At 51.2% G+C, this 27,176-nt stretch overlaps 1 protein-coding gene across 1 annotated transcript in view; it reads right to left on the reverse strand.

The window, feature by feature from the left end:
• The window catches only part of Cdh23 (cadherin related 23), a 382,497-nt gene that overhangs the window by 134,829 nt on the left and 220,492 nt on the right, over window positions 1-27,176 (reverse strand). Inside the window, exon 14 of the mRNA XM_029482781.1 lies at window positions 807-871. Coding sequence (XP_029338641.1) covers window positions 807-871 — 65 coding nt within the window. The remainder of the gene's footprint in view (window positions 1-806; window positions 872-27,176) is intronic.

The raw sequence follows: 27,176 nt of genomic DNA on the forward strand, positions 1-27,176 counted from the left end.
GAGAGAGAGAGAGAGAGAGAGAGAGAGAGAGAGAGAGAGAGAGAGAGAGAGAGAGAGAGAAGGGGGGGTCTGGCAAGTAGTCTACCTAGTAGCTGCTGCTTGCTGAGTGCCACATCCTGGTGGCAGAGGCTTTGTATCCATCCTGGTGGCAAAGGCCATATACAGAGGCCGGGCCCTATTGTCTACCAGCTGTGTGCATTCTGTAGGTAGCTTAGCCTCTCTGAGTTGGAATTTCCTGTCAGGTGGACGTAATGAGAGAGAGAGAGAGAGCAGAGAATGGGGTTCCCTGTCAATAGGAAGGGATGACTCAGGACCCAGGCTGATGCATGCATGGTAAGTGTTTGACAAAGAGCCTGGCACACAGTCAGGCCTCAAATGTCCTCTGTGGATGCTGGTAGCAGGAGTAGTATTGTCAGAACTCCTTAGCATCATGGATGCCTGATTCTCTACTCCCGAACAGAGAAACCCTATACCAGAGAGCTCAGGGGTTTAGCCAACTGATTCTGGTGAGAACCGGACTGACAGACTCACTTTAGAGCAGTGGTTCTCAACCTGGGGGTTGTGACCCTCAGGGGTCCCATTCAGATATCTGCATATCATCAAATATTTACATTATGATCCATAATGGCAGCAAAGCATACAGTTATGAAGTAAAAATGAAAATAATTTTAAGGTCAGGGGTCACCACAACACAGAGAGTAGCTGCTCTAATGTTCTGATCCCTGGGCTTCTCCGAGCACAGAACAGTTTGCTGGACTCTGTGAGTCACCAGAGGCTGCTGCCAAGGGGCTGGGGCAGGAACTCACCTGTCAGGGTCATCACTGAAGAAGTAGTTGACTTCCCCAAAAGTGCCCACGTCATTGTCTGTTGCCTGCGGTGGTAAAAGATGAGGTTGTTATTGTCAGGCCAGGAAAGGACCCCAGGCAACTGAGTACTGTCACTTCTAAATGCCTCTTGTGGCTCAACCAAACTACCCAGAGCCTATGCTGGCCAGCAAGGTGGTCAATGGCCACAGACGGCGGTCGGGGTACACTGGAGAGCACAGTCCTTCTAGAAGGCTTTTGTGGCTGGGGTTAACGGCTTCTGCTTCACCCTGAACATGGCGGCAATCCACCATGCAGGCTAAAGCATATCTGGCCATCCTTTCCTCTGTCTTGCATATTCAGCAGGCTGTCCACACAGGGCATTGTCACTGTCCTGGACAAGAACCCTGGCCCCTTCCTAGGCTAAAGTTTTAGGTCTGGCTAGCTGTGGCTTGCCCCCACGTACCAATTGGGAAAGGCCTGGGCTGACCTTGGGGCTCACTTACATCTGCTCTATCCTCAGGCTTCTCTCTAAGATCATATGTGAATAGAGACTGCAGCTAAGAATACGTTTTTAATGCCTTTCTGCTCAATATTTTCTGAGGTTCTTTTTTAAAGCTCCCAGATTCTATGAAATCTATTAAATTCTACATTCTTTATAATAAACCTGAATTTTCATGAGACGCTAATGCGTGTTCCCGTATATCTAGTTCCGGAAGGCAGATAGATGAATAATATATTTCTATCCCAAATGAATGAAATGAAAAATATGTTTATATCCAGAGAATTAAGACCTTAGTTAACCAGAAAATGTGGCTATTCATAAAGATGCCATTTCTGAGAGCTTTGGGCTGCCTGCTTTCAGGGCATTGCCTCCTGTACCCATTTCCACTTGATGTCTCCATAGCAATGATCTTAGCATCTGTGTCAGACAGACTCCAGTCCTATATCCTGACCCCAGCCAGCTTCCTCAGTGTATGTGCTGAATAAATGTAAGCATAGACCCCCGAGGGGCTCTTCTGCCCAAGCCATTCCTCATGACAATTGCCATTACCAATATCTCCCCCAGCCCCCAACAGAGGGGCCATCACTATAACAAACCCAAATGATAGACAGGGAAACTGAGGCACCACAAAGAGTTCACTCAAGGCTCACAGCTTGAAACAGAACAAAGCTCACTTTGTATCCCGCACCCGTGGCTTCTGAGTGACCCCCTCTAACCTGCGAGGGTTGTTCCAGAAGAAAGGGAGTCTGGGAGCTCCAGGGATTAAGCAACCATAGCTCCTCTGAGTTTGCCTTTGCTCTCCCCTTCCAGGGATGGAGGAGAAGGGAGGGTTGGGAAAATTCCTTCCTTCCATCCCTATATCGCAAGGGCAAACCAGCATTCAGGGTATCATCAGACACCGGCGCTGTTGCTGTGTCTGAGGAAAAACTGGAGCCATGTCATGGAGCCCTTTGGTGGAAGCTGCACTGGGGTAGAGACACAAAATGGAGGCCAGTGGCCCCCGTAGGACCAGAACAGCATCCTCCTTTGTTTGAGGAAAGGGCTGGTGGTGCTGCAGAGTAGAACTTCTGCCTGCTGGGCTCTGGCTAGCACAGTGCCTGGCACACAGCAGGAACAGGTGCCTCCGGGTTCCCAGAAATGAATGGGCAACACCCAGCAAGAAAGGGAATGTGGGGGAGGGAAACGTGAAGAGAGATGGAAGGAAAGGTTGATGCTAATCACGCTTGTCAGCACAATTGAATCTGGAATCAAACACAGGGCAAGCTGCTAGGCACACATGTAAGGGGCTTCCTTGAGTAGGCTACTTGAAGCAGGAAGACCCACGCTAGACATGGGTGGCACCCCACATCAAAGGAGGTGGAAGGAGAAAGCTGCAATTTTGCCTGTTTGCCTTCACTCTTGCTGGCAAGTTCCTCTACATTAATGCTGCTGCTATTGTTGCTGCTGCTGGAGGTGGTGGTTCTTTACTGATATCAGAACCCAACATCTTCCGGCTTCCAAGTAGATTGAACACCAGGTATTCTCCATGAGTCCTCTAGACTTTCAGTACCAGGTTGGGATCCTGAGGTACCCAGCCTTGTGCACTGAGAACTTGCTTCTTGGCTTCACCACGTATAACAGCCATTACTGGGATACCCAGACCTTATCCCATAAACCAATCTAATATATTGACCTTCAATATATATTCATGCTATTGGCTCTGTTCCCCTGACTAATACAGAAGGATTTGAAAGGCAAAGAAGGGAAGGGGCACCCAGGGAGGAGAAGGACAAAAGTGACCCAGCAGCCACACATATATATGTCCTTGCCTTAGGAGAAGTTCCTGTGTAGATCCTTCACTTTGGGAGCCCTACAGAATAGCATGTGGACTGTTCAGACAGGAAGAACTACTGACTCCCCTAAACTAGCCCTTCACTCTAGAGTTTGGGTCTAGAATAGCTGAGGCCTAGGGGATCCACTGGTGATCCCCTGGGGACCAGTTGAGACCATCTTAATGTAGCCGCTGCCCTCTTCCCCAAGGACCACCCTCCCTTCCCTGGGTGAGCCAGACTCAGTACAGCTTCCAAAGAGCCTGGCTGGTCCCTAGGGCCTTCTCACTGCCTGCTCAGGCCACCAAAGCTGATGAGGGAATAGTTGTGAGCCCTTTGGTGTCACCACCTAATGGCTGTGTGATGTATGTAAGCCCAGCGCCAAGTCTTTCATTTCTCAACTGCATGAAGCCAAGGTGAGGTCAAGAACTCTGTGCCCTATCAGGTGGGGAGGGACCACACTAGCCCCACCCCCAGCTTGTGCAGCCACCTCCAGTTCAGGCTTGACACAGACAAGGACAGAGTAGGCTGTGCTGCTCTGCCAAGCTTAGGGCCCATCTCTGGCCTGTCTCACCTGCTCCTGTCCTCAAATCCAGCCTTGGTTAATGCTTTAACCTACAGCCCCTTTAGCTTGGGCAGACCAATTCAGGGTGGGGACAAGCTGGCAGATGTACTTGAAGCCTAGCTGGGGCTTGGAGTGAGATACTTGTGTATCTGTCTATAACTACATCTGTGCCCATCTGCATTATATATATGTGTGTGTGTATGTATACATATAGTATAATACAGCATTAATATATAATAATATATATAATAAATGAGTCTGTGTATGTTGTAGGTCTGTATGTATACATATGTATATGTACATATGTATGTGTATACATGTGTATATAAATATGTATCTATGTACATATGTTTGTGTGTATTTTATATATGTGTGCATGTGTAGAGTTATATGTGTATACCTGTGTGTACATATGTGTGTGTATATATATATATATATTTATATATATGTGTGTGTGTATGTGTATGTATGTACATATATGTGTGTTTGTGTATATGTGTATGTGGGTATGTATGTATGTGTATACATATATGTGTGTTTGTGAATGTGCTCATGCATATATGTGTGTGTCTGATATATACATATATGTGTTTGTGTGTATGTGCATATGTGTGTATTTGTGGAGTATATCCATATGCATGTCCGTTTGTATGTGTATCTGATTGTCTGTATATATGTATCTGAGTGTATGTTTACATGTGTGTACATGTGTTATTAGAATATATGCACACATGTTTGTGTGTATAGAGACCAGAAGTCAATCTCGGGAATTCTCCCTTAGGAGCTGTCCACCTTGCTTGAGACAGGGTCTCTCACTCAGATCTGGGGCTTGCTGGTCAGGTGAGGCCAGATAGCCAGTGAGCCCCAGGGACAGATCCTCCTGTCTCCTGTCCCTGCCTTCCAGCACTGGGATTACTAGCAGGCACCATCACACTTCTATGGGAGTTTGGAGGATCAAACTCAGATCCTTCCACGTTTGTGCGCAGCATTTGACTGCAGAGCTGTCCTCCCAGTCCCTGTAAGTCTCTTTAGCTGTGACCACATCCCTACCAGGTAAGTACATATAACCTGTCCCCCATTGTGACTTCTGTATGAAATGTCCCCACATTGAAGGTTTGGTCTCCAGCTGGGATGCTATCTGGGGAGGTGTGACCCAGATAAAGGAAGTAGATCAGTAGGGCGGGTGGGCCCTGGGAGCGCATTGCACCTGGCCCTGTTCCTGTGTGCATCCTTCAAGTACCAAAGGGTAACACTCATCACACACTCCAGTTACCTCGATGTTCTGAGGAAGGGCGTGAGACCAAAGGACCATGGGTTAGACCCTCTGGAACCATGAGCCGAAATAGATCCTCCCTCCCTTCTTGTTCTGTCAGGCATTTTGGTCTCTGCTATGGAAGAGCAACCTTTACCAAGGAACAAACAGAAGCTCCAAGATGCCGAGTTACCTGCCTTCACATCCCACTTACATCCATCTTGTGCCGTGAGGGACACAGGACCCCGGTGTGTTACCCTCAGGGCTGGATATCTAGTCGCCCATGTGGTACTCTGTGCAGTCTGGCAGCCACTGCTCTGGCTCCACCCTGTGCAGCTCTGTCTGCCCGAGCATCCAATAAGCCACCTCCTTCCTCAGACTTACTCACAGTAGCTACCCGATGTCCACTGCCATATCAAGTGACAGATAGGCCAGGCTCACATAAGGATGTGCTCAAAGGCCTGCAGGTAGAGAATAGAATTCCCCTCCAGACACCCCTCCTCCCTTTTCCCTGCCACAGTCTAGAAATGAGTATATGGGTGTCCTACAGGACACTCCTGGGGCCTCCGCATCAGGCTGCAGGATGGTGGGGAGAGGGCACAGTTGGCCACACAGGTGTCTCAGACTGTACCTGGCTACCCAGGCAACCCTGAGTTCCAGGTGAATGCTTCAACTATCCTCTAGCGCCCCCTTCTGGTACTTGTGTAGAGGCCACCACCCCACCTTGTCTCTGCTGGGTGCTAGACACAGGACATCTGTATACTAGTACACTTTACTAACGAATCTGATGGCCTCTACAGGGACTAGAGAGGTGGCTCCGGACTTAAGGGCACTAACAAGTGCTTCATGAAGCTTGCTGCTGGGTATACAGCATGGTGACTCACTACCTGCTGCTGTATTGACAGAGTAGAAGTCCAAGACGCCAGCCCTTTGGCAAAATGTAAGGGTTCACTCCATCAGCAAAGCCTTTGAGCACAGGCTCTTCCAGAGGACCAGAGCTTGGTTTCCCACACCACGTCAGGAAGCTCACGGGTAACCTATGACCCCAGTTCCAGGGAACATGATACTATCTTCTAACCTCTGTAGGTACCTTCTAACCTCTGTAGGTACCTGCACACACACACACACACACACACACACACACACACACACACACACACAAATATACAAATAAATATATTTTTAAAAAATTATTACTGTTCTTCTCTGCTTAAAAAAACTCCAATGGCTCCTTGTTACTTGATAAACGAATCCAGGCCAATATCCTGATGTCAAGGCTAGCCACATCCCAGCTGACCTTCATTCCTGTAGCCCCATCTTCCCTGACACACCCCAAACTCTTCACATAGTGCATTACCCATCAGGACCCACTCTTCCCTTACAGAGCTCTCGAAACAGTCCCTGGTCTTGGCCAGGAGTCCTTGGTCACATCTCTCAGGGAATGCGTGGCATAATCTGGGGTCCTGAAAATCACTCATGAGCCCCCACTTCCCTCCCGGTAAAGGAGAAGCTCAGATCCCACTTGTTGCTACCTGTAGCCATGAGCAGACAGATGCTCCTGTGGCCAGTGAGGAACCCTGCAGATTAATCAGGGGTAACCTGGGGTTCATGACGCACCTCAGACTCTGGTTTCTTCTGTGGTGGTCTGAATATGCTTGGCCCATAGGGAGTGGTACTGTTAGGAGGCGTGGCCTTGTTGGAGGGAGTGTGTCACTGTGGGGCTGGGCTCTGAATCTGCCCAGTGGAGGAAGAGTCAGTCTTCTCCTGTTTGCCTTGGGAACAAGATGTAGAACTCTCTCTCAGTTCCTCCTGTACCATGCTGGCCTGGATGCTGCCATGCTCCCTGCCTCGATTCTAATGGACTGAACCTCTGAGCCTGTAAGCCAGCCACAATTAAATGTTGTCCTTATAAGAGTTGCTTTGGTCATGGTGTCTGTTCACAGCAACGGAAACCCTAAGACAACTTCTAAAGATCAACCTAGTGACCGCGTGGAGATTGAATGACTCTTTGTGAGGTTCTGTGGGCAGGACACAGTGAAAATGTTGGGCAGATGGAGGATAACTAGCCTACCTGGAGGTTTATGACACACCCGTCCCCCTCCCCTTGCTGCTCAGTAAATTCTCTATAGCCCTTCCAGTGTGCTGGATACTGTACGAGGAACCAAAGTGTCAGGTCCTCTTTGAAAGGTGACTTATCATCAGAATAGAGAGACAGATAGCTGAGAAAGAACTAGCTAGATAGTGGAACTCAGACAGTGGCCAGAGCCACGAGGAGATACAGCAAAGAACAGGCTGTAGGCAGGGGAGTGAGGCTGAGAGGCCTCTCTGAATGACAGGAGGCTCTGCATTAAGGTGCCTGGTGTTGGCAGGAGAGCTACCGGTTGTATGCAGTAGGACACCCAGGCCTGGGGACTTAGGACATCTCTGTCTCCCTCACCAGGCCTTCCCCAGTCTAGAAGGAATGAAGGTGGGTCAGGATCACCTGTCTCCATGGCCAACTCATGTCCCCTTGGTCGGCTTCTGTCCTCATGATCAGCATCTTGTCTCTGTGATGATTGGCACTTGCCCTGTGTTTAGCACCCGCCCCTTTGGCCAGCTCCTGTCCCCGTGGTTAGTGGTCAGCACCACTCCAGTGGTCAGCTCCTGTCCCCATGGCCAGTGGTCAGCACCAATCCTGCGGTCAGCACCACTCCTGTGGTCAGCTCCTGTCCTTATGGTGGGTTTCTACCCATGCCAGCACTGCCCCTGTGGTCAGCACCGCTCCAGTGATCAGCTCCTGTCCCACATGCCTTTGCTACAGGGATAGCCATGCCAGGCTGAGGTGCCAGGGCGCCCAGTTTCTGAGGCATCTCCTCAACCTCGCCCTGCACTGCTTTCCTGGGCGAGCACATTCCGCCTCTGAGCTTCATGATTGCAGCCATGGCACTTATTTTTGTGATAGACAATGCCAGCACAAGTGTAATTTTCTGCTGTGGATGGAAAGGGGAAAAAATAAATACACGTGGGGAGAAAATTCCAAAGGTTAAGACAAGGTGAGTGAGGAGTCTGGAGAGGGAGGGGGGATGTGGTCCCCAGACTGGTCCGAAACTCCAGTCTCTGCTCAGTGCATTGACAGTGGGCCCCCCCCCCCCCTTTTTTTTTTTTTTTTTTTTTTTTTTTTGCTTTGAGCATTTCACTACAGGCCACAGATTTTTACAAGAATTTCCTATGCTTTCATTCTACCTTCCCAATAGCTCCATGGGACACCCCATTCTACAGATGAAGGAGGGAGCTGGTGGGGGGGGGAGCTCTGTGAGGTCAATTAGCTTGCCCAAGGTCACACAGCTACAGTGCTGGGATATGGAAAAGGCAGCTGTAGCCTGAGATGTTAACCATGCACCTTCCTGATCCTATAGAGATGGGTGGTCCCGGTCTAGAGGAGTCAGGTGTCCCCTTGGAGCCAGGTGTCCCCTATAGGCAAGGCTCTCCTCTTGTCTCAGTGGCTCTGCCCCTGCTTGGGTGTCCTTCCAGCCTTGACTGAGAGGGGCAGTTCCTATAGCATGGGCTTGGCTCTTCCAAGATGTCACCTCTCAGCTAGCAGGGCTGGAACCTGGAAGAGTGCCTTCCACTAACTTCCAAAGATCCCCAGCTCAGTGTATGCTTGAGCTTGGTCTGTGTGGGTACCTTAGACCCAACCTGAAGGAAGGGAGGGGTATGGTGTGGTCCAACCTGACATCTCTGCTCAGGGTTGGGGCATCCATCCTGGTGAAAACAGATACCCTCTGACCTACCCAACCCTCAGTATACAGGCCTCCCTGTACCAGTGGGTCCAGGGCTCACAGCAAGCCTAGCACTGTAGATGTGTTCCCAGGGACTCCCCTTGCCAACAGGGAGCAGGTCCTCACACGTGCTCCCTGAAAGTGCCCTGTGACCCAGCTAATACTCTCAAAGAGCCTTTCTAACTCACTTCCACTAGACGCAAGTGTCCTATCCCAGGATACCTGCCCTGCCAGCATCCTACACACACACACACACACACACACACACACACACACACACACACACACCACAGCTGTCTCCACACCTCCCTGTAGGCCCTTGACTTGGCCTGGTCAATGCTCGTCTGCAATTGTTGAGCCTTAAGCCCCACTGGTTCCCACTTGCTTACATCAGCTCTAGATGGCCATCCTCTGAGCCTCCTTCCAAATACAGCCCTGCCCTTCCTGGGTGCTTCACTCTGCTATATGACTCTTTTCCTGTTGGGATGGGAACCTCAGAACACCTCAACCCCTTTCTATAGCCTACAAGCTTTCCATTACCGTACCTCCTCCTGTTCTGCATCTTCCGAAGTCTTTATACATAGACCCTTTCTCTCTGGGTCTCAAATAGACCCTCTTCCTGGTATCCTGGCTTTCCCTTGTATATACTTCCAGCATCTCTTTATTTTCTCTCTGGCTCAGGCAGGCAGAGAGCACCCAGGTTACTAACCCTGAGCCATGTAGATCACACACACACACACACTCCTCCCTCGTCTCAAGTGCTCCCATTAGCCCCTGCAGGCCTCTACCTGCCTCTCCCAGCCACCTGGACATCTCTCCCAGCATGCCTGTGGTCCCATGTGCAGTCAGTCCTCATCCAACACCTGCACTCTAGTCACACGTGCACGTCCAGACCTCCTACTCATGCGTACTGGGGCTTCGGCTCTTAAGCACAGCAGGCCCAGCTGCCAGGCTACCTTGCAGGCAGCGCTGGGTCCCAGTAACCTAGCAGGTGTCGAGTGTGGTTCTGCTCCCATGCACAGATCCGCAGAGAAGGGCACCGGGCACAATTTGTTCAGGAAACAATTGCAATGTTTGACATGTCATCAGGATTGATGGAGCAGAAATTTACATGCCAGAATGCATTTTTAAACAGCTCCAGCGAGCCCTGGTGCTGCACGGTAATACTTGACACATTCATCATCACGCAGGCCCTTGGAGCAGCTCCTCAAACCAAGTGAGAATGTTGGGCTCTGCTGAGAAACTTTCCCCATCACCCACATGTAGGATGTAGGACTAGAGAGGCTGCTGTGGATGGGAGGAGGCTCCGGTGGCGGGACCGAGAGCATGGAACTTTCTGTGTGTTCCCCTCCCCAAAGGATGTGGGTGAAAGGGTATAGCCAGCAGACAGCTCAGCTCTCTATGCTTCTGTGGCAATGCATAGCACATTGGGAAATTTCTTCTTCAGCTCAGATGGAGTGGGGTTGAGGGTGGGACCACAGTAGCCGTGAGTGGTGGGCAGAACTCAGTGTGGCAAGGTGCTGCTGCTCTGAGCGATATGGCCTCTGGTCATATCTACGGAAGAAGAGCTACTGATGGAGGCTCTGAAGAAAGTGTTGAGACCCTGAGTAATCAAACAGTGGGTGGTCCAGAGAGTGGTGGAGCTAGGGGATGACCACAGGTTACAGGGGCGATGACAGATGGGCTGTGGGAAGGAGACATGCATACTTAAGGAAGCCTCGTCTGGGCTGTCTGGGCCTGTAGGAGGTCTGGAGCTGGAAGCTCAGAATCCCCCACCTGAGAGGAGTGCATGAACCAAACTGAAAGACAGGGAAGGGCGTTCCAGGATGCTGGGAGCTGAAGGCAAAGGAAAGGGGCAGGGGACTTCTCTCCCTGTGCCCAGTGGGGACCTGGGATGGACAGCTATTGCCCCATGATCCATGCCCACAGCCGACATTTTGATCATGGCTCTGAACACAACAAGGCTTCGGCACCTCTCTCATGGCGTCTTCCCAGAGTGGCTGTCAATGGTGCAGTGGAATTTGTGTTCTAACACATTTGCTGTCCCCATTGGTCTCTCTGATGTTCCAGGGTAAGGAAAACGCTTGTCCCTGGAGTTCAAGACAAGGCTGGCACAAAGGTCATCTCGTCTAACAAGGACTTGTGGCTAAGCATGGTGAAGATACCACTTGAGGGTGACCCAATCTGTATTCTGCTCAAAGTGCCCAACTACGGACCTGAGTGTGACCTGAGCTGGGGTCTGTGTGCTGCCCAGACACCTGAGCCATCTGCCCACTTCTGGCTTACTCCCCGCCAGCAGACGACCCTCCACCCAGCCTTGTGACCTCTACCTGTCACTCAGTCCTCAGATTCCTCCCAGGTGGGGCTTGGTCCTGGGTCATTAACCTGAGACCAGCAACATCCTTTCTTAGGAGGGTTCTTTTCCAGCCTCCTCACCGATTGCAAAGTGTTTCCCTCTGTTGGGTTTGCTCTGACTCTCTGGGAGAACATAGGTTCCTGGGACAGAGCTGAGAGATGCTAGTGTGGCCCAGGCTGGGGTGGGCTGACCTCAAAGCAGTCGACAGACAGCATGTGGTGGGAAGGTCATGGTCTGACTTGTTGGTAGTGTCCTGAGCCTTTGTAGCTCTCTAAAGCCTTCTAGAATCCAGGGAGCACCTGGCCCTTGAGGCCTTGCCAGACTCAGTTGAGAAGTGTTTATAGGTGCTGACTAGGAAGGCCCTACTTAGCAGAGACAAACATAGAGTCTCGGACCCTGAGCAGGTGGGTTTCTGAGAAGGAAAGATTGACAAGAGAGGGGTGAGGCCACAGAAGGAACGGGGAGAAGGAGAAGAATGGAGACATAGGAAGATGGGAAAAGGGAGGCGAGAGGGAGAATCCTTAGCCCTCCTATCCCAGTTCTCATCATACTGTCACATCCACCCTGAGCCTCAGTTTCCTTATCTGTGAAATGGGGACAATAATCTACCCTGAGCCTCAGTTTCCCTATCTATGAAATGGGAACAATAGCAGTTGCCATCTCACTGTGGCGGGTTGATGAAGGCAATTCATGGAAGAGTATTTTCTGCTGTGTTTGGCACACAGGGACAACTTTCTGATGGAGCTGGCATCAGTCGTTGTTTTTGTTTTTGTTTTGTTTTAAAGCATAATGTTATGTATCCCAGGCTGGCTTCAGACTTGCTAAGTAGCCAAGAGTGACCTTGAACTTCTGATGCTCATGCCTCTACCTCTTGAGTGTTGGGATTACAGCTGTGCACAGCCACATCTGTTGCATGTGATGCTGGGGACTGAACCCAGGGCTTCGAGAGAGCCAGGTACTCACTCTGCCCAGCTTCATCCCTCTCCTCCCTCTCCTGCCTTCAGCACTCTCTGCACTTCTCTGTGCATAAGCATCTTCAGCCTGGCCTTCCTGACTCCTGGGCTGCACAGCAGAAGCCAAGGTGAGGGAGAAGGGAGACATGACGCCCACCCTGCTGGAGTACCACGATGTCAGTCTCACAGGCAGGAAGGGTGGCTGGCAGGGGTTGGGGAGGCGTTGGTCTGACACATCTATCGCAGATGCGGCACTGCTCCTGGGTGCCAGAGTTATTGTCTTATTTCCCTTTATTTTAAAATCTGGAAATAAAAATTGATGGGGAGCAAATCTAGCTCTGAACTTTTAAGGAGTTGTCTTGGGGAAGCGATTATGTTGTGTCAAAGGCTGTCAGGGGCACGGGGGCAAAGCATGCCAACTGCCTGGGCAGTCCCCAGGGACTCTAGTTCAGTGGTGTGGGGGGAGGGGTCTCTGAGGCAGAGGGATAGCTAAGTATGTGGGCCCGGTGCCATGGAAGACACTGTCTTTAACAACTTGACATCAACCTTTATGAGAAGCAGTGAGGTAAGGGGCCTGAGGTGAAAACCTCTTCTGGTGGCCATCAGCTGGAAGCCAACAGACAGAATTGTGTCTGCTGATGGCTGCCAGAACGGCCTTCCCCTCCTGCTCAGTTCCTTAGTGGTCCAACACTGTTATGAGATGCGTGGATGTGCCGACATTTTGACTCTACCCCCAACATGGTCCCCACTTTATGGGTGAAGCAAGCAAGGCTCAGAGAGGTTAAGCAAGGCATTGAAGTCACACAGCACTGGGCTTGTATAAGAAATTTCATTTTCTCTCTCTCTGTGTGTGTGTGTGTGTGTGTGTTTAAGAAAGGTAATAGGTTTACCAAGTACATTATAAGAGGTAGTAGCCTGGGCAGTAACAAAGAGACTCTGCTGCCTCATCTCTTTTTGTGTTGGGTACACATGTGTGCATGTGTGTGCATGTATGTGTTCATGTGTGCATGCATGAGGATGGAGGGCAACCTTGAGTCTTGTTTTTTGGGAGCATTTCCCACCTTTTCTGTGTGGGTTCAAGGGATTCCAACTTAGGCCCTCACATCTGCAAAGCAAGTGACATTTCCCAAGCCTACCTCCTTTTTAAGACAGTCTTGGTGATTACAGCTTTAAGGCAATAGACGGCTGCTTGTTTATGTGTTAGGCACGCTCAAGTGAGTCTGTTTGTCATTTTCTCCTCATTACCACGTCTGTCTTCTAGGTGAGGCACTAAGGCCCAGGGAGATGAAGTGACTTATTAAAGTTAGTGGGCCACAGTATCAGCCAGAATTTGAACTCAAGTCTGCTAGAGATCCTGTCTCTAACTGGCCAGAGATTCAGAGAAGCCACTTCCTGTCTTGTGCCCAAGTTCCTGTATCAGGAAGGGGATTTTTCTAACCCTGTCTGGGATGTCTATGGTTCTGGCCTTGCTGGGCTTGCAAGTCAGCCTTCCCAGTCAAGGTTCAGCATGAACCTGCACGGTCACCAACCACACAGGACAAGCAAGGACACTGGGGAGTGGCAGAGGCAGCCTGGTCTCTTCACCATGCATCTACTACCAATGGCGGTACAGTCCCAACACAGGCAAGAGAACGGACCCACTGTGGCTGGAGGTTAGGAGTCTGCAGATGGCATGGCAAAGAATGGTGAGAGGAGGCCCCGCAGGAGTGAAGAAGTGGTCCCTGGGAGCATTCCAGGTGGGTGGAGGGAGCCTAGCCAAAGAGATCACGGTCTTGGGAGTCTTGGGACAGATGGCGCAAGATGGGGCTGGGGTGAGATGGACAAGGAGGGGAGGGGGGGGCTAGGACCTGGGAAGAAGATATGAAAAGCTTCTAGATCACATGACCTGACCCCATGTTCCCAGTACGATTGTCTCTTTTGTTATCTGTAAGTCACATTTGAGGGTGATGGAATTTGTCAAGCGATCACCCCTTCAGACATGTCCATATCCTCACCCCACAGGTATGTGGCCTTGGAAAACCAATTGGCTTTGGAGGATGTAAATAAGCTAAGGATGAGGTCATAGTGGATGATCGGCTGGGCTTTAAATCCCATGACAATCGTCTTGGCAAGGTAGTCTTGGAAGGGGCAAGAAGGAACTATGCAGACAGAGGCAGAGGTTACAATTGCCTGGCTCTAGCTACTTCCTGAGAGCTGCCTACTGAAGGCCACAAGTGGCGTTGCAACAATTCCACAACAGAGTTGGGCTCCAGAGCCACCCAGGTGGAGCCAGTGACCCTAGGACCCCAACACCAAATACGAAGTCCCTGAGACAAGACCCAGTTCCCATTGTGACTCAGGACCTATCAATGCACCTCCATGCCCCTAGACTAGGCAGGGGGGTAGCAGTCTTGCTAAGGAGCAGCTCCAGGACACCCTCCTGTGTATCGTATCACTGGTGACATCACTACCACAGGGTCTGGAACCAGCACGCATGCTGAGTATCTGGGTCAGGAGTATAGCATCCAAGAAGAGCACTCACGGACCCTCCCCAGAGGACACTGGGCCCTTCCCAGCCCATGAGGCATCTCCCAAGTGCTTGATGACATCAGAAGCCAAAGAGCTACTAATAATGACTCTGAGCTCATCTCTGGGCCCCAGCTACCACTTTATCCAAGAGACAGGGGCAAGTCACCTTTTCAGAAGCTACTCTCACTTTCTATGGATCAATGCTCTCATCTCCTGGCCTGAACTGGGGTGGGACTTGGCATCCATACTCAAATCTCCCAGCTGGGTTGTGTCATCTGCCCAAGGCTCTAGTGGGTGCCACTCCCAGCAAGCTGTCTGCCTGCCCACCACCATTGTTTTCCATGGCTTCTGAGGGAGGTTGACCTTAGGCTGGATGGGGATTCAGCAACATGCCTGCTGTTTTCTCAGGACCCACAGCTACAGGTGGCTCAACAACCAGTAAGACAGAGCTGAGCCCTGACTTGTCTGGCTTTCACATACACATGGCAAAGAAGGAGGAAAAAGAAGAGAAAAAAGATGAGGAGAAGCCGGGCGTGGTGGCGCACGCCTTTAATCCCAGCACTTGGGAGGCAGAGGCAGGCGGATTTCTGAGTTCGAGGCCAGCCTGGTCTACAAAGTGAGTTCCAGGACAGCCAGAGCTATAAAGAGAAACCCTGTCTCGAAAAAACCAAAAGAAAGAAAGAAAAAAAAAGACGAGGAGAAGGGCTGGAGAGATGGCTCAGTGGTTAAGAGCACTGACTGCTCTTCTGAAGGTCCTGAGTTCAAATCCCAGCAACCACATGGTGGCTCACAACCATCCGTAATGGGATCTGATGCCGTCTTCTGGTGTGTCTGAAGACAGCTACTGTGTATTTACATATAATAAATAAATTAATTAATCTTTGGGCTAGAGTGCGCAGGGACTGAGGGAGAGGGGCCGACCAGAGCAAGTGGGGTTGAACTGAGCAAGCAGAGGTCCTAAATTCAATTCCCAGCAACCACATGATGGCTCACAACTATCTGTACAGCTACAGTGTACTCCTATACATAAAATAAATAAATATTTTTTAAAAGATGAGGAAGAGGAGGAGGAAGAAAAGGAAGAGGAGGAAGAGGGGGAAGAAGAGGAGGAGGAAGAGAAAGTAGAAGAGGAAAAGCAGGAAGATGAGGAAGAAGGAGGAGGAGGAAGAGGAAGAAGAAGAGAAGAGGAGGAGGAGGAGGAGGAAAGCCCTCTTTTAGGCCTTTCACAGACTCTGTCCTCTCATGCCCTTAGGTTTGAAGAAAATACGATTGAGTGACTTTTTTTTTTTTCTCAATCATATCTGATCACCAAGCAAAGCAAACTGGACACAGAAAAGCCACTTTCCTGGGGACATGGGAGGGGGACGGCTGGGCAGCGTGAGACAGACATCTGCAATCAGAAAGACTTGGACCTCTCTCTGGCCATTATCAAGCTGGGATTACATGGAAAGGAGAGGTATGGGGACAGACACATGTCTGAGGCTTAGTTAAGAGGGCCAGCATGGGCCCAGGAGATGGGATGGAAGAGAAAAGACAGTCCAATCAACCCCCTGGAGGAGCCGCCTACCCAGGGCTACAGCTAGCTCACCGGGTCCCCTCACTGAATCATCCACCCCCTGCCCCCACCTCTGTGGGCCATCCAGGTGACAGGCAGCTTTTTAGACAAGTGGGAAGCTACAGAGGGGTACCGGGATGTTGGGGGGAAGGAGACTGATCATCAGGGCCGTGTCCTCTCTCCAAGGTGATTTGATGCATGGGTGACATGCCCCGTGCCTGCTGTCATTGGTGGGTGCTGATTGGGTCAACACATGTTGTCGCTAATGAACATATTGATTCTACATTCTCTTGTTGGCTCACTGAATGGCGAACCTCATATCTGATAGATTAAATGCCCACCCAATTGCCTGACTGACATCTCCATCACTCCACCTGCCGAGCCCTAATGGATTTTACAGTCCCACATGACATGAGAAATTAAGGTCAGAGTTCATGGCTGGGAGAATGTATCACCCCAGATCTGAGCTCAGCAGAGATCTGTAGCTCCGGGCCCTTTACTCTTCTAGGTTTTTAACCCAGGGTTGCTGGGGGATTAGCATCTCGTACCTGTTAGGGGCCAAGAAACAGTCCTGCCCCAGACTCATGACCTTTTGGCTTTCCATTCTCTTCCCCTGCCCCACCCCCTTCCCAGCTAGCTGTCAGAACCACCTAAAAGACTAGAGACATCCAGTCTTCTAAACCCAGCCTAGAAGACAGAGGACTCAACAGCATCCTCATTTTGCAGATGCTGAGAGAGGGGGATTGAGGCTTACGGAGCAAAATGTTCCTCATCATTCAGCCAGTCCAAGACTAGAATCTTCCAATTCTAGGTTGTAAGGACTTAGCACACACAGTGGGAGCTCACTGGAGACTTCTGTCCAGTCTGGGCTCTCGGCTGGTGGGAAGACAGCTGGCAGGCCAAAGCTCTGATTCTGAGTTCTGCTGGGAAGCCAGTGAGGAGGGTAAACAGAGATCTACTTTGGATCTGTTATACAAGGTGACAGCCATCTTGTGGCCCCTTTAGAGGTTGTGTGTGTGTGTGTGTGTGTAATTTTTCCCTCTGTAATTTGATTATGTGTTTCACAGGCACAAATTTCATAGATGAAAACGTCTTGTTGAAATCTAATCTCATGTAACAGAAGCACATGCATGCTTTTGCAACGCACAGGCTGTAGATTGGACACTCCTGTCTACCCCTCCCCCAATTCTTCCTCATCCAATGGGGCCCAGGGAAGCAAAAAAAAAAAAAAAGGTGGCTCCTAGATTCTAATGGGTCACAAGTACATTTTTTAAAAATTATGTGCAGTAGCATAGAATAGAAAAATACCGGGGCATCAGAACATGTAGACATGTCCCAGGATCAGGAAATTAAATGACCCTGTGGGGCATGTGCTTTTCAATCCAGCCAATGGGAAGCAGAGGCAGACAGATTATAAATCCAAGCCAGCCTGGTCTACATAGTGAGTTCTGGGCCAGCCAGGGCTATACAGTGAGATCCTGCCTCTAAAACAAGACAACACATACCAAAGTCTGACAATCACTAGGTGAGTCAGCACCGGAAGGACTTTGAGCCACTGGGGAGGTGAGCTTGCAGGAAGTATGGCTCCCACGCCTCCCACAGTTACACAGCTGGGTCAACTCTGAGCCTCACCCCAGCTCCACTTCTCCCAAACACACCCCCGCGCACCTCTTAGTTCACCCCAAGCAGTCCTTCCTGCTGCTGTATAGACAGATTCATCTGAGGCCCCAGTTGCTCTCCTTGCCCCGACTCCAGTCTTCTCCCCCAAGACTGGGAACCTTCCCAGCTCCAGCCCAGGACCCCTTCACACAGGCCTTTGGTTTGTGATTGTTTATGAACTTGCTCCACTCCTGGCCGATTTTACAGCCATCCTCTGTTCCTTTGCCCACAGGATCCATTTTCTTTGCTCCGGTGTTCTTAGTACAATTGGCCTGAGCAAGAACCATCATCGACCAGCCTACGGAAGGGTGACTTCCGGGTTGAAAGTCTAGGTGCAGGAGGGGACCGTCTGGGGGCAGGTGATCCCATGCCAGTGTGGGAAGTTTAGAGAGCACTCTGTCAAATCCTTCTGTTTTCCAGAAAAGGACACCAAGGTCCCTGGTGAGGGACCCGCTCAAGGTCACCCGTGGGTGGTCCTACTTTTACAGAACTCAAGCAACTACAACAACACTGATTAGGAAGTGGGGTGCAGGGCTTGGAGTCAACACAGGTGGAATCAGAGCCATGGCTCAGCTGCCCTGGTGAGCTATACCAGCTTCCCTGGACCCGTGTCGTTTGAACCATAGTTATAGAAAACATGAAGTACCCAAGAGTCACTCAACTCCTGGGATCCATCACCCGGGATGCTACTGAGTATCCTTTGTCTTTTACTTCAGGGCAGAGGAGCTGGAGAGATGGCTCAGCAGTTAAGAACACTGACTGCTCTTCCAGAGGTCCTGAGTTCAATTCCCAGCAACCACATGGTGACTCACAACCATCTGTAATGGGATCTGATGCCCTCTTCTGGTGTGTCTGAAGACAGCTACAGTGTACTCATATACATAAAATGAATAATCACTGGGGCAGAGATTGGTGGCCAGCAGCAGCTCCTGAGGCTGGTGGGTTCTGGGGACACCTGTGACAGAAGCTGCACATGCAGCTCTGCAGAGCCCGGCAGCAATAGGTCAGTTTGGTAAAAATAGATGCACTGAAAAGCTGATTCACTGAGAACCATCATCAGCCAGGCTGGTGCACTTCAGGGGTAGAGGTGGGGGACCCTGGCTTTATACCCTAACTCAGCCCAGAAACTGGAAGTCTCAGTGGCCTCCTTCTTCACTTCCTCCTCACCTGCAAGCCCAGCCCCACCCCACTCAGAACTCTGGGTCCTACCATGGAACTCCATCCTATTTTGGTTTTAGGATTGATATTTAGATGAAGGAGATAAACAGTGGCAGGAAGCACTGAAGCCTGACAGCTAGAGGAACCTGTCAATCACCTTCAGCAGCCTGGCCCCTCCCCCCACCACACATATTCCAACGCACAAACTCCAACAGGACATGAACCAAGAGCCCACCAAAGGGGTCCCCTTTGGGGACAGCCTTAGGTACCCTTCAAATGGAGGGACCAGAGTGTCCACGAAAGCTTCTAGGCCAGCTTGGGAGCTGGGCCAGTGACCTGCTATTTCCTGTTTTGTTTTTTTTTTTTCTCCTTCCCTCCTCCTCTCCCCCTTCCTCCCCCTCCCCAGGCTGCAGATAAAGAATTCAATTTTCTTTTAAACGGTGGGGAAATTGGAAGAGATTTTGTTCTGTTTAAGCACAGCTGGAGTCTCAGGTCTCTAGGGCTTCCAGAACAAGGAGGTCAATTAAGATGCCAGTGGTAAAGGTTGGCGGGAGGGGGTGGGGTGGGGAATGGGGAATCAGATCGGCCCATGGGAAGGGCGGCTGAGGAGGGGGTGGTGGTGGGGGATTCGAAGTTACCATAGAAGTGCTGTCTTCCCAAGGATGACCCCTGTCTTTTGTGGGATTTGGTAAACTATCCAGATGGGGCCTACCCATTGGGCTGAACAAGCAGACTCCCTGACTAATAATTCATGCTGTGATTTCTGCTGGCAGGTGTATGCCATGGTAGAATCGAGTCAAACGAAAGCCATCAGAAGCAGGGAGCCGAGCTGTTCTTGAAAGCCTGGGATGGCTGGTGGACACTTGCTCATTGTAAGCCCCAGACTGTGACCCTGAGGAGACCCCCCTCATACTGTTAAGGTAGAAACCCTGGTCTCTCACGGCACAGAGCATGAGTCCAGAACCCAGGGAGACAGCAGCCTGCCCCAGGAGCCTGCCAGGAGAAGGGAGGTGTGATTGCTGCCCTGTCTGTAGGTTCTATAGGCCCCTTTCTCCATGAAGGTATCTGGTCAGTTGAGGGAGGGCAGCACCAAGGTGGGTATGATTGACAGGTAAAGCCCAGATCCCAGGTGAGCTGGGGGAGTGGATTATGCAGAGCAAAAGGTGACCCCGCTCCCCATCCAGGCAGCAGAAAGGTCACCCTCAATTCTGACCTTGCTCTCCTGTAGCTAATAGCTCACCTTCTTACCCTGCCCTCCTCCACCTCTGTCCCCCTTCACCCTGTCTCTTTGAAGCCCTCCCTTTCCTGAGAGGAATCCTCAGAAGATGTCTGGGTGACTCTCTTTTGGGGGCTGAACTGGAAGCCAAGTCTAGACAGGGGACAAGAATGGCCTAGGGTCACACACATAATCTCAGTACCTGACTAATGGGGTATCCAGCACAGAAAAGCACTCACACTTGAAAAAGAAATTCTGTGGACTGACTGAGTAACCTAGGGTAACACTGTTTACCATCGCTGTGCCTCAGTTTCCCCAGGAGGCCTTTGTCCACTCGTTCTCCTGCCACATGCCCCCAGCAAGTTCCCTTTGATCCCCCATCCACTTACACAGGATTCAAAGCTATGTTGAAGTTCCCTGAGAAGAAGCCAGTCAGGGAGCTGGGGAGGGGGAGGGAGCACGGAGGAGAGATGGGTGTGTGCTGGAGGGCTTTCTGTTGGAGGTGGGCACAGTGGGCTGGCTCTTACAGTCAAGAGGATCAATAAACTGAGGGAAGGCACAGAAGATACTAGGACAGGAAAGGCTGAGGATGTGAGGGAGGATGGAGGGTCTGGGATGCAGGACAGCAGGTGTCAGGACCTGGTTTGCTGAGGCACTGAATGCCAACCCAGGTCCAGAATGCTTAAACTCAGCTGCCAGCAAGTGTCGAGGGCAGGGGTTCTCTACCTTCCTAATGCCTCATATTGACATTGAAACCCTTTGACACAGTGCCCTATATTAGGGTGACCCCCAACCATGAAATTATTTTCATTGCTACTTCATAATTGTGATTTTGCTACTGTCATGAATCATAAATCATAAAGTAAATATCTGATATGCGGACAGTCTTAGGAGACCTCTCTGACAAGGTCATTCAACCCCCAAAGGGGTTGTGACCTACAGGTAGAGAACCCCTGGTCTAGGCTCCTGTTTCTCCAGGAGGGTCCTATGGAGGTGAACCCTCCAGGCCCTGCCAGCCCTGGAGAATTTCTATATCTCTGACTACAGAATCCACAAGTATAACGATATGGTGGCGGCTGTGTTTGGGTGATATGGTGGTGACTTCTATCACCCAATCAGAACAGAGACAAGCTGTGTGTGAACAGAGGCACTAGCCCATGTGCAGAGCAGGCAGGAAGTGAGTGTTAGCTGATGGTGGGCTGGGCAAGAGCTGTGAAGAGCTTCTGAGTTTCTTTTCTTTCCTTTTTCCTTCCTTCCTTCCTTCCTTCCTTCCTTCCTTCCTTCCTTCCTTCCTTCCTTCCTTCCTTCCTTCCTTCCTTCCTTCCTTTCATTCTTCCTTCCTTCCTTCCTTCCTTCCTTCCTTCCTTCCTTCCTTCCTTCCTTCCTTAGATTTATTCATTATGTATACAGCGCTCTGCCTGCATGTACACCTGCAGGCCAGAAGAGGGCACCAGATCTCATTATAGATGGTTGTGAGCCACCATGTGTTTGCTGGAAATTGAACTCAGGACCTCTGGAAGTGCAGTCAGTGCTCTTAACCACTGAGCCATCTCTCCAGCCTCCTTCTGAGTTTTATAAGAGGGGAGGGAATCAGACAACTCCCGTACACAAGGCAAACTCCTTGATAAGCAGGGTTCCAACAGCAGGGAGAATTCTAGGTTAAGGCAGTACAGGGGCCTTAGAAGTCTGTGTTCCCGAGCAACTGCACAAGCCCCACACCCTATAGCACCCTCTCTCTGCCTCTTCCCAGAATCTTGTCCTGTCCCCCTGGCTCTGCTAGCCTCATCTGTGTTTGGCACCTTGAGGTCGGGTGTTGGGCTCCTGTGCCTACATTGGCAAGGCTCAGTGTGCATAGGGAGCCTGGAGCCTGGGGAGCCAGAGTGGAAGGAGGGGCAGGTCCAGAGACCCAAAGCGTGACAGCCAGTGCTTTCAAGCTGCTTGGACAATCATAGCTGTCACCCACCCAAGGCACCCCAGGCACGAGCTGTTCTGTCTCTTGTTTAAAATTACTTATTTTTATGTGTAGCGGTGTTTTCCTGCATGTATGCCTATGCACTGAGTTCCCATGAAGGCCACCAAAGGATGTTGGATCCCCTTGAACTGGAGTTACAGATGGTTGTGAGCCACCATGCGGGTGCTGGGAATTGAACTCAGGTCCTCTGGAAGAGCAGCCAGTGCTCTTAAGCACTGAGCCATCTCTCCAGCCCTGTCCTGTCTCTTAACTATGAGTTCTCAGCCATCACCCCCACAGTACATATGGAGTCTGGGGGACCAGGACACAGCTAAGCACCTGCATGGGGTCAGGCTCAGCCATCAGCAAAGCTCGGATAGGAACCTAGGTCTCTGGTTTCAGAGCCTTGTTCTAAGCCAGCATCCTCCTGCAGTAGCTGTTGTAGTTCTAGAAGGCCCCCCCCACTGAAGCTATGGGGCAATGTGTCCTCCTCCTGGGAACAGAGGGATGGGGAGGACCTAGGGTAAGTTTTAGGGAGCACCACCTGATGTAGAGGCAAGGGATAGCCTCCCTAGATGCCGTATCTGGGCTCTAAGTTCAATTGCTTGGGCTCAACAGAAGGGGTAGGCTGGGGCAGGGAGTCCCAGTGGGCAGGGGCAGGCATGGGTACTTGCAGTCACAGAGCTGGGAGCCAGGCCTTGCAGCTGATAGGAGAGACCCTGTTGTATTGGAAGTCAGCCCTCAGAGCCTGACTATACAGGATTGAAGTTGGCCTCCAGCAAAGCCAGCCTGGGGCAGTGATATCACTTTCCTTGAGAATTTGTGAAGAGGAGGCAGAGGAGACAAAGAGCATAGGCACTCTGTGTTGACAGACAGCGTGGAAAGGCCAGCTTGATCGGGGAGAATGTGGTTAGTTCTGGCCTCAGGAAGTCTAGGCCACCAACCATGGGCTTCTTTTCCAAGCTTCCAGGCCAGAGGCTGGAGAGAGAGGAGCAGGGCAGATGAGAGGCCCCAGAGCCAGTGGGAAGGATGGGCTTTGGTAGGGTGGGAGGCGTACCTTAGAGCCGGGAGTGAGACTAGCCAGCCAGGGTGCTACCCCTGCCTCTGGGGCTGAGTGAAATGGAACAGAAAACCTTCCTTGTATGTCACTGGGGACCAGAGGCTCAGTGACTGCATTGCTGGGGCAGGACCAGGACATCAAGGGAAGCACCTAGCTCACTAGGTGCTGTGGGAAGACTCTGCTCCTAAGTGTGAGCTGAGAGTCAGCTGAACCTCTCCACTCCCCTTTACAACCACCCTCCTCAGCAGGGAACATCCCCAGGACTCAGAGGAAGAAGTTGAGGTCTCATGGCTTTTCACTACCAAGTCTGCCATGGTAGACCTAAGGCTCTCAGGGTAGCAGATAGCCCAACCAGAATAGAAGACGCTATGTGTCCACTTTGTACCATTCACACCCTGGCACCACCCTGGTGGCCAAGGTGGCACCTCTTTCTCACAGTGTAGGAAAGGCAGCCGAGTCCCAGAGAAAGTGGCCTGTGACCAGAAAGTAGGAGTCTAGGTCCTCCTGGGTGACTTAGGAACAAAGATCATAGTAAACTCATCGGGTGTACTGGAAGAAGGAGTGGGACAGGAGCCTGCCTTTGCCTCCTTGAGGCCTGTCTTCCCATAGCTGGGAGGTGGTATTCTGCTCTGCACAGGGTTACAGTGACTCTCCCAGTCAGTCAAACGCCTCCCACAGGGAACCTGCAAGGGCATGAAAGCTATGTGACCACACTACCTGAACATCAGTCCAGTGGGCATCCTGGAGTAAATGTCAATTTTTTAAGAAGAGAGACATTTGAGGGCTCTGGCCTCGAAGAAACAGGACTCCAGCCCCCTGCATACCACTCCCCTCACCACAGGCCCTTTGCACATGCCATTCTCCCTCTCCGGGATGTCCTCCCCTCTCCTCGGTTATCTGCTAATGTCTACTTTAGTGTTGCTTTCTCAGAGAAGAATTTCTTGACCCTAATGAAGGTCAGGTGCCCGGCATCCATTTCTAATGCTGATCTGGTCTCCATCACAGAGAGTAATACTGAACACAAACACCCGTTTCCCAGTGCAGGTTCTTCCAGGGCAGGGTGAACTCTCTGAGCACCCGACACCCCATACACTGACCACAGGGCCACGTGCCTAGCATGTAGCCAGCGGTCAACAGAGATCTGTAGAATGAATGAGTGGCTACATTCACCCTAAACCTCTTCTCTCCCACAAACCCTACCAGGCCCTTCTGAGACCCTGCCATCCCCCATCCCAGGAGTCTCCTGCCATCCCAGGAGATTTCCTTATACAGACGGTTTCAGCCACTCTGAGATTCCTGTTTCCCTGGACACAGTCCCATGCCTTCCCAACTGTCTCCGCTCTGGCTCCACAGGTAGAAATTCTCCTGATGGTACCTGATGAGGGTCTGCCTGGGGTGAGCCAGCCTGTTCTCAGGGATCTGCAGCATCCTCCTTGGCTCCTCTCTGTCCTCAGCTCTGAATGTGGCTGAAAGGGATCAGAGGTCCAGCACAGTCCCTCTGTGGGTCTTTGTTCAAGATCTGAGGCCACTTAGTAGGTCTGGGGCTCTGAGCAAGCCACTTCCCCATCCACCCCCACCTTAGTTTCCTCATCTGGAAAAGGACAATGACGGACTTAGCAGGTAGGAATCAATGGCCATATTATGTGTTGGTTACAGTGAGGCTGCAGTTATGTGGCCAGGGCAGGAGGACTGCTACTGAGGCAGTAAGAGACCAAAGGACACAGGACTTGGTCCTCAGAGGCTGTCCCAGGCATCCCTATTACCCCCCTGTCCCCAGAACAATGCTCCAGGCACTAGGTCTGGCGGCAGCTCCAGCCAAGCACATGCAACATACCTTCATTGTTTCACAGGTGATGTGCTGGGGGGGGGGGTTTAGCACGGGGGGGGGGAGGAACATTCCCGAGGGATGACCGAAGCAAGCATCCAGAACTGGGCTCAAGGTCATACTCTGACCTCAGGGTCCTTGGAGAGCCCTGGGCTCTAAAATCCCAGCCAGCAGAGAAATAAGAGGCCGGGCTCCATTGGTCCATCTAGGATCCCCAGACTGATGGTGACAGCTAGCTTCCCCTGGCTACTGTCACGCCATGGCTTCCCCTGCACAGGTGGCAGGGTGGGGGGCTGGGCAAGCCCCTGGCTGCAGTCTCCGCTCAGCCTGTGGTGCAAATTAAAACATCTTCCTTTTTCTTTGTAATTTTTTCCTGACACAACTGCCCATGAAACATTTTAATAACACCGTGGAAAAGGTCAGGGAGAAGGAATTTTACGGTCTATGAGCAGGCAGCTGTAATGGTGGCCCCTTCTGAGCTGGACAAAGGGAAGTGGGGACTTAGATCTAGAGGGGGCATGGCCAAGATGACCAGAAGACCAGAAGGCTATGGGTGGGGCTAGAATGTAAGGATGGAGGTGGGGCTGTGGTCAGGGAGCCTGCCCAGAGCTGGGCAGCACCTTGGGGTGGCAGAGAGTTGACAGTTGTGGGAGACACCCATGGCTGCATTTGTAACCTCTGTCTCCACAGCTTTGGGTGTCGGTCATGTCCATTTTGCAGATAAATTTAAGGAGGACATGAACACAAGCTTAGAGGGACAGGGACAGAGCCACCTTCAGCAAAGGTCTGAGACTGAGGTCCATGGCTTAGCACCATGTCTAAGAGCCCCACAGCTTCATGGTTCCACAGTCCTGGCGTTGGGGCGGTGGGTCTGGGATGGGGAAACGTGAAGGCAGCAGCTGGCCATTTTGGACAGCCATGTGCAGAGACCATCAGCAGCCCCAAGAAAGGAAGGGAGGGGAGGGAACAGAACTAGAGATGAGGTTAGGTCGGTCAGTAGCAAGCTCAGGCCTGCTGATGCTCTGGGAACAGTTAGCTTGAAGGGCTTAACTCATGTTCCCCAGAGTCTGACAGACTCTTCGGCTCATGCCTCAACCTCAGCCCTACAATGTTCCAAACTGATCCGCCAGCTACAGCACTGGTTCTCAACCTGTGAGTCGAGACCCCCTTGGAGGTCAAATGACCCCTTCACAGAGGTCACAGATCAGAGATCCTTCATACCAGATGTTTACACTAGGATTCATAACATTAGCAAAAGTAGTTAGAAAGTAGCAACGGAGTAATTTCGGGGAGGGGGCACCAAATGCTAGAAACTGTATTAAAAGGTGGCAGCATTAGGCAGGCTGAGAACTGCTCATCTACAAGAATGTCCAATACAAACAGAATTCTGCTCCCAGCAAGGACTCCAGGAACGAGTGTCCTGATACCACCCGGCCTGGATCATACACGTGAATTCCTTGTCACATGATCCTCGACCTAGGGACATGGCCACTGTCCCCTGCCTGATTTTATCACAGACTGTTTGACACCCTTCCATTGATATTCCATGGTGTGTGGGAGACACACGCTCCCTTTGAGCCCAGGAGGCTGGAGCCTTTCGTACATCTTGTTGGGTGGGCCTGGGAGGCTAGAGGAGGGTCCGGGAGCCCAGGGCGATGGGTGATATATTGCTCAGGCACTGCGGTAGAGACTGGGGGAGCCGTGGGCTGGGAGGCAGTGGCTTCAGAGAAAAGCCACAGCAGGCTCATGGTTTCCATCTGACGGCCCGACTAGTTAAACATCTGTTTGAAATATTAATAACTGTCAGATGGAAAGGCCTGGGGGTACAATGTTGCTCCAGACCATCTGTCTACAGAGTAAACACACTTCAGGGTGGGGGCCTGCTATGGCAGGCAACAGCAGCTTGGAGCAAGACATGGCAGCAAAGCCTCTGTGGGCCTCTCATGCACAGGGAGAGAGAGGGATGTGGTAACCTAACATTTATTGACTGCCCGTGATGGGTCGGACCCTGGGCTTATATAGCAGCATCTACCATATTGATCTGCTCAGTGGCCTATTCAAATTTATAATGGATACTCCTTTTGTATTGTCAGCCCATATAATCTGAACAGAATCAACCACTAGGCCTAGGTCTAGTATGGAAAGTGTGACCGATTGCTGGCATGTCAGAATCGTGACAGTTGGTGGCAGGACGAACATGCTGAGATCAGTTCTAGGGCATTGGTTGGGGCTACCAAAAAAAAA

The sequence above is a fragment of the Mus caroli genome, chromosome 10, assembly GCF_900094665.2.
Source record: "Mus caroli chromosome 10, CAROLI_EIJ_v1.1, whole genome shotgun sequence".
Lineage (NCBI taxonomy): Eukaryota > Metazoa > Chordata > Mammalia > Rodentia > Muridae > Mus > Mus caroli.